Raw genomic sequence first — 8206 nt, 5'->3', positions numbered from 1 at the left:
GGATGTTATGAGCGTCCCCTTTGGAACGGGGCGGTGGCTTGCGCCACCAAGCTCTTGCTACTATGCTGCCTAATATCCTACCTAGGTTAACCCATGAGAAAAAAAAACAGACTATGAACTACCACGTCCAAATTTTCTGATACCCTATTGCGAACTGTGCTTTTGTACGTCTCCGTCCTTTGTCGTTTCCCTACTTTTCTTCCACCAATCCTCCAATCGCCTCTTACTGATGTCTATTGCGGACCTGTTTGCTTTACCACTGCTCCCGCTGAACCCAAGGGCTTCAAGGAGGCCAGTGGTGCCTAAATGCCTAAACACCCTGTTTTATAACCTGTTCGTGCCTAAACACGAACAGGTTATAAAAGCGCCACCAACGGCAGTCGGTTGAACGAAAGTGGGCGCAAGCTGCTCCCATAGAAGCCGGATATCTGTGCAGGTCTGGAGTTCCAGTAGGTCGTGGCTTTTATCAGCGTTTCCTTGCTTCTTGGGCCAAGTTTATTATTTACTTGATTGGAATTTCGTCTATCCCTGCGGACGTGCATTTTGGAACATTTGCTTCCGCCTTTTCCCCATCCACCCATAATGCTGCGACCTCTGCCGCCATAGAGTTTAAAAAAAAAATTTTTGTAGGAAACTCTATGTCTGCCGCCTACCGCGGGCATTCATTGCAGGCGGCGCCACGCTCCTCCATTGAAAGCATAGAGGAGCGGGTAGTTGGTACTGAATTCTATGAACGAGTCACAGTGGTACGGGTGCACGGCACACTAGCCAGTGTATTATAGCGGTAGTGAATGAATTGGCATCTTGTTATGAAACCGTTGTCAAAAACAACCCTTGCAGTGATCCTCTAGCGTCGGAATCCTGCAGAGAAGGCCCGAGAGGTACTAGAAACTAGCGCACAGGCTGTGTTTTGCACGCGCCCCGAAGAGTCATGCGCTTTTGTTGATCAGCGAGGCGGTGACGAGACCGCCGTTACACGTGCGGCTGCTCTGCCCTTGTCAGCTGTCTGCGGCTCTAAATTGGCTGAAAAAATATATGTCGTGAAACCCGCTGACGCATGCTTGTTTCTGTGCGATGTTTTCTTGTGTGAACTGCCTCGAAAAAAACCACGCGAAAAGAAGCCGGTACTTCACGTTAACAATAACTTGTAGCGTGAGGATTTATAGTAATGTCCGTTTGCACAGCGACAGCGCGGTCTCCACGAAGTGACGCTAGAGTGAAATAATTTACAATAACAACAAAAAATGGTAATGTATAACGCCCAGCTACCAACTTATGTCCAGGGCTGGTGCGCCCCGCGACTACAACAGTCAGAACCTTCCCTTGGCTTGTACCAGCTGAAACTAATGGGAAAACCATCGCAGAATGAATGATATTCACGAGATAGCGGTGCTGTCAAGCTTAAAGAGAAAACAAAAAATATATATATATATATCTATACGAAATGATTGCGGCGGAAATGCTGTGAATGCACACTGGCGTAACCTAGGAACGAAAAGTCGAGAAGGCTGCTCTGTTTACATCTTAGGAGATTGTCAGTGTTACCGTCTGTTCTAAATACTGTGTGTTCATTGTTTGATAAAAGCTTTTTAAACGAGTAGGTAACCTTAGGTGGAAGAGAAACTCTGCGACATCATCAAAAGCGGACACGCACACATTCGAAGGTTTTGCGCAACGAAGTCGGTGCAATGACCCGGGGCTAGTTCTGTTTTATTCAAAGGAGGATTGTCATTTTTCTCAAGTCGCTTGTAAAATTTCCCAGTCACTTGTTCATTCAATTGCACCTGTATGCTTCCCTGATTTCATTGAATGCCCCATAAGAATTCAAATAGCAGCTATTAAGGGTTACGGATGCCAGACATGGCTCTGGGTACAGAGCAGTGGTTTTGGCTACTTTTGTCTATTTCTCTTATGTCTTCAACATATAGATCATTTTTGCAAAACCTGCATCAATGTACTACATTGCGCATGGAGTATATTTTTTATTCAACTAGGAGGCTTTTTGTGCAAAGTGCTTATAGGCCGGGGATCTCGCTCCTTTGGGCTATCCTGAAACTGTCATGCCAATTCTGTAGTGGTACACATTGTCTCCATTTTTTTTCTGTGTCCGATTTCCAACATGCTGCTGCAGTCATGAATGAATGCCAACTTATGTAATTTTGTGTTCTTCTAAAAATGCTCATTGAATTTTTCTGGTGGGACCTTGATTACGTGAATGATTTATGTCAATAGTGATCAATAGCAAGTAGATTCATTCCTAATTGATTTGCACTTCATCAAGTTTTAGCCCACATTTTCATTGAGGACCATTTCTTCCATGACCACATGTGCTGGAACCATTCCTTATTCACCCAACCCTCGGCTCGGGGTTGCGACTCAAGAGTGACACAGTTCTGTGTAATCCCACCACCACCACGTCTTGTATCCAGATCATCTTTGCCTTGTGGCTTTAGTTTGTCTGTACATTTAGGTACGCAATCCCTCTGTAGCTATTGCTGATGACATTTGTGCTTGTATCCTTGACTGTGCCTATGTCTTGTTCCTAGCCTTTCGGGCTCCATCCATTACTTTTTGCTAGTGGAGCCAACTTGACCCGACTCCCAGGGCTTGAAGTATTCATTTTCGGATGTTCCTTTCTTATGCCCCTTGTTCCTTGAGAACCTCCGGTTTTCTCTAATGGCAGAGGACAATAATTAGCATTAGCAGAGGATATCCTAAAACAGACAATGCTCATGTCATTAGGCAGGCTATACAGAAAGCCACATAATATAAACAATCCCTCAACATGGTTCTTGTAGATTAAAAAAAAAATGCATTTAATTCAGTACAAACATTAGCCGTTATGTACAGATGGCAAAGTCAATGTGCAGAGACTTGATTATCTGTTAGAATGTCCACAGAAAGCACAACACAACTGGAAAAATATAAAGTGTGCCAGGAGCGGAGTGTCCCTAATGTTATTTGCTGCATACTTAAAGTATTAAAGATGGTAAGAATAAGTGTGGAATGTATTGGCAACCTGGTGGTTTGCAAATGACAAAGTTGCTTGCAGCAAATGACTGAGCACTGGAACCAGCAAAGTTAAAGAAACTTTATATTCAGAAGAATAATTATTGTGAATAGCTTGTTAGTGGGAAAATGTGTATACGATTTGCTGTCAGCCTTTTGAAGCAGTGAGCGAGTGTGTGAAACGAACCTGAAAACGGAGAATACTTGACGGGAACTGCCAAGTCACTAATAACTGCTTACCAATATCCTTGATATGCTTCTGTTTTACTTGCCCCGCAAGCAGATGGAAGGAATTGTGCACATTTGAATCAGTGCACTGGATTGGAATAAAAGAATGGAATGAAAGAGAAGTAATTAATTAAAAGAGAACCAGACATCCACCCACGAATGGGTGGATGTCTGATTTTCCCTATATAATTATCTCCACCTTGCAGGTTTCTGCAGGAATATTACGTCAAACTCTTGCCTTTGCTTCGAGTTATTGACAAATTCAGGTTTGCCCTGCCATCTGCTAGCTGCCTAGTTAGCTCAGATGGTAGAGTGGCTGCCCTGGAATGGCGATGGTCCCGGATTCGAGTCCCGGACCAGGATGAATATTTCTTCAACTGCGAGGCTTTTCTTTCGAGGAACCCGTATATGTTCCTTTTGTAGGAATTGCTACGAATGGGTGGATGTCTGATTTTCCCTTAATTAATTACTTCTGTCCACCTTGCCGGTTTCCGTAGAACTATTACGTCAAAGAAAATTGAAGCTAAATCTTACAACAAGCCATGGAATAGAAACTGATATGTGTAATCTCAAACAAGTAGGAAGATCGTAATGCGAATTTATTTAAAATGAGATTACAAGTGTGCAGGTCACACAATGCACAAAGCAGGTGACCACTGATCTATCCAAGTGATGAGGAAGGGAAGAAGTGTCTGACAATTGCGATACTCCCCAATGCGAAATTTGAGCACAGCTCGGTTGTGCACTAGGGAGTGTCAATTTGAGTGCAGCTCGAGACTTGCCCGTGTTCCTTTGTTTGCTGCTGCATACATTTGTATGGCCAGTTACAGATAAATATTTCATTTGGAGTGCACGGACACCAAGAGCACAGCTAGAGCAGTGTACTTAAAGAGTGCATATGCAGTACAGTTCAGTACAGTAGAACACCTCGAAGGGGCAGCGCTGAACTCTCAACCAACTTTAATAGAAAGCACACACATATTTAAGTACTACCACTTATAACCCCAAGCTCTCACATCAGTGGCATCATTGTGGTTGCACAGGCAATCAGCAAAAGCCCTGTAATCTGTGGTTGAAAAATTACAATTCACTGTCATGCAATGCTAATGAAGGCATGCTTACACAGCGAATTTCTTTTTCTTTTTGATGTGATAGGTCTCAGTAATCTCCCTTGCAGTCTGATGACTATGTGCAGAGAGAATTGGGGTATCTAAAGATTGGAGCGTGCCCATGTTCAGAACAGTGCCGCCTAACATGTGAGTACTCATTACCTACTAGCGAGTGCCCACGCTCTGACAATCTAACATTCAGGAAGCAACTAGTTTAGCCGGTATAGACTGTACCACAGGTAAAAGGAAGCTGGTTACCGACTCCCTTTCCACAAGGCACGAACGGGGATGCGTGCTTAGCTGTGCAGCCTTTCTTATTAAAAGTGGAAGCAGCCTGTACCAACTTCCTATCAATCTTGCCACAAATTTTTCTCATCCTGTTTGGGCAGAAAAAAGAACTTTTATGACATGTGAGTACATGCATACCCACATGTTGCGCGGCACCATAGGTGCGTTCCAGTCTTTAGAGATACCACAACAGTGACGCCATCGACGTGAGAGCACGGGGGTATAGCTAGTATTACTTAAGTATGTGTGTGCTTTATAATAAAGTTAGCTGCGAGTATAGCGCTGTCCTGTGCCTTTCCTGCTTTTTGTCTTAGTTGTTTTGTGCTGCCCCTTCAAGATGTTCAACCGGTACCAACTCGCCCAAATGTCGATCCTTTTTTGGTACAATAAAAAGTAATGCTTCGCACGCTGATTCAGAGGTAATATAGGGCGACTGAAATTAAAACGCACCTTACATCAGCTGTGCCATTGTATGTATGTCTCAGTGCAACATTTCTATAGATTTGGACAGATTATTCTTTTCCCTTTACAGTGCTTAAAGTCCCTCAATCTAGGACACATTTCCATAGAATTGGCAGCACTGTGAAAAAACAAAGCATCCAAACATCAAAACATTGCTTAAAAGTTATTGCGCGACATAAAAAACGACACGGACGTGAAAGAAGACGACACACCAAGCGCAAGGTGTGTCGTTCACGTCCGTGTCGTTTTTTATGTCGCGCAATAACTTTTAAGCAATGGATTACCAACTTGCCCGGAATGCTGCTCTCATTAAGATCAAAACATTGATGAAAATTTTGCACATGTAAATTGAAACAGGTGTATTCATCTTTTGTGCCCATTCTATGGCTGAACAGTCACTGTCACGTGATACCTTCGATCACTTGTGGTGCAGGGTTAAATATTTAAACTTTCACTTTTGCCCTGCACAACAGCATAATTGAATGATTTCAGTGGCAATAAGCACTGATTCTTCAGAATGAATTACAGATACAATGTGGTGACCTCTGAAATGTTTTCTGTGCAGTCATACTTGTGATGTGGTAAGCTGCCTGTCACCAGCACCCATGGCCAGCTTGCACGTGGACGTTGTCTGGTGCCACAGATACACCAACAGGTCAGTGCTGGGGACGTATTCTGCAAATGTCCACCTAATGGACATCTCCATTTTGTCTGCTCCTTGAGTTCTGATTGGCTAGGCTGGGGTACGTGTCAACAAAAGAGGACAAGCGACCCCAGCCCGTCATCCCTTCAGCAGCAGACCAAATGTTACCAGGTTGTGTCGACCTAGTGTATTCTGTAAGCAGAATACCCTCACTGGTCTAGTTAATCTTGGTGACAAGTGCTGGGACCTGTGAAAAGCAGTAATTTTTGAAAGAAACCACCTGCATTGTCACACAGCAATACTGTAGTAAGCATAATAATTTTTTTGATTTTAAGAGGAAGCTTTAGCTTGGCCCCAACTCTAATGCCACCTATTCAGCTATGTGTAAAATGCAGAAATGCTTTTCGGAGATAACCCCTAGGCTGATTTTAATGAAATTTGGCACATTTAAGAGAAAAGGTTAAGCTTTAGTGTCTGTTGGAACAGAAATATTGATTTATGCCCTTGATTTTTTTTTTACAGAAGTTGCAAAAATTGGTAAACTTGAAAAAAAAAATAGCAAGAAGAAATGAATCTGTAGCTCTGCACCAAAAATAGATATTACAGTTTTGTAAATTTCTCCTGCCAGAACATCCAAAGCTGACAAATTTGATGTAATATAGTAGAACGTTGTCAATGCATTCCTGTTACGTACATTTTCCCGGTGCCAAAATTCGCAATTGTTCCCGGTAAACAATATTTTGGCACCAATGTTCATTACGTCGCCAAACTGCTGTTGTTTTCCATCTGCTAAGTTCCATGTAAACACGCCGCAGCAGCTTCAATGCAATACTCGTCCACCTGTCTCAGGTGAAAACACCGGCACGTACTCAGTTTTTCTCATTTTGGTAGCAGCAGATCTCTGCCTGGGTCGCTGTATGCTGCATTCTCAGCTATCGCCGCCAAACCTATTGCGATAAGCATCTTCATCTATCTGTTTTGCAGCACATGGTGCGTAATGCCATTGGCAGCGTACTGCACGCTTTTAGTAGGCGATATCCAAATGCGCTGCTGTTCCCTGCTGCAGGTGGCATGATGTGGGCATCACGTTTAGCTTAAGCAGCATACGGCGTTGGTTGCCCACAGCCCGATTTTGTTTCCGTTTCCTGTCGCCCTTTTTGAACACCATGCAATAGGAAAACAACAAAACGTGTCTCAGGCCGCCGGAGCACCACCAGCTCTGATGCCACGCACATTGCCATATTGTGCCAAGCGATCCATGCGACACTTCGTATTATGTAGATGTCAATAGTTTGGTGTGTCATATTTCTTTAGTTACTTCAGATTGTACGTTTTCCCGGTTAGTAGATTTTTTCTCGCAGTTTTTTTCCAAAATGTATAAATGAGGTTCTACGATGTTACCTGAATTTGTTACAATGTTTACGAAGGTTTTTACAAAAGTCCTACTCACATATTGTTATGTAGTAGTGATGGGAAAGAACACAACAGCAAAAGTGTGAATAACATAACTTTTTATTGGGCGAACCAGTGCCCATAATAGCAAGTTACCCTCAAAGCACAACAATAATGATGAACACAGTCGGCGATCGTTGGAATCTGATCTGCGGGTCAAGTGCATCGGCTTTTATACATAAGTCATTGAATGTTCCAGCGTAATCGCTGGTTCCCACGTGTCTTCCAAAAAGTACTACACAGTTTGAATAAAGGGAAAATCAGACAACCACCCGGTCGTAGCAATTGCTACCAAGGCAACCCAAACGGGTTCCTCGAAAGAAAAGCCTCATAGTTGAAGAAAAATTCGTCCTGGTCCGGGACTCGAACCCGGGACCACCGCCTTTCCGAGGCAGCGGCTCTACCATCTGAGCTAACCAGGCGGCTAGCAGATGGCAGGGCGAAGTCGAATTTGTCGACAACACGAAGCAAAGGCAAGTGTTTGACGTAGTAGTTCTGCGGAAACCCGCAAGGTAGAAAGAAGTAATGAATAAAGGGAAAATCAGACATCCACCCGTTCGTAGCAATTGCTAAAAAGGAAACCCGTACAGGTTCCTTGAAAGAAAAGCCTCATAGTTGAAGAAAAATTCGTCCTGGTCCAGGACTCGAACCCGGGACCACCGCCTTTCCGGGGCAGCCGCTCTACCATCTGAGCTAACCAGGCGGCTTACTACGTCAAACACTTGCCTTTGCTTCGTGTTGTCGACAAATTCGACTTCGCCCTGCCATCTGCTAGCCTGAAGCATCGTCCTGATGCTACAAATAGATACGAAAAGTGAAAACAAAACCAGACATTATAAAGAAAGAACAACAACAAGAAAACAAAGTTTCTAAGTTCATCAACGTGGACGACTTCAGGTTGTGCGTGGTGTAGCTGTAATTGCAAAAGACTGTCTGGTGCGACCTCATAGACCAGTGTGCCACTGCATCAGATGATCTCAGAAGGTAGGAAATAGTGTCATAACAGTTTTTTGCT

General features: G+C 43.6%; 1 protein-coding gene across 2 annotated transcripts in view; it reads left to right on the top strand.

Annotated features, from left to right (window-relative positions):
* Positions 1–5661: 5661 nt before the first annotated feature.
* Positions 5662–8206, top strand: part of mio (GATOR complex protein mio) — a 534566-nt gene continuing 532021 nt past the window's right edge. For both annotated transcript variants that reach the window (XM_070532612.1, XM_070532613.1), the window contains exon 1: positions 5662–5751. In XM_070532612.1, the coding sequence (XP_070388713.1) occupies positions 5702–5751 (50 nt within the window). In that variant the 5' untranslated portion in view covers positions 5662–5701. The remainder of the gene's footprint in view (positions 5752–8206) is intronic.

This window comes from Dermacentor albipictus, chromosome 1 (assembly GCF_038994185.2).
Source record: "Dermacentor albipictus isolate Rhodes 1998 colony chromosome 1, USDA_Dalb.pri_finalv2, whole genome shotgun sequence".
Taxonomy (NCBI): Eukaryota; Metazoa; Arthropoda; class Arachnida; order Ixodida; family Ixodidae; genus Dermacentor; species Dermacentor albipictus.
The sequence above is the reverse complement of the archived record's forward strand: the minus strand, read 5'-3'. Positions and strand labels throughout refer to the sequence as shown.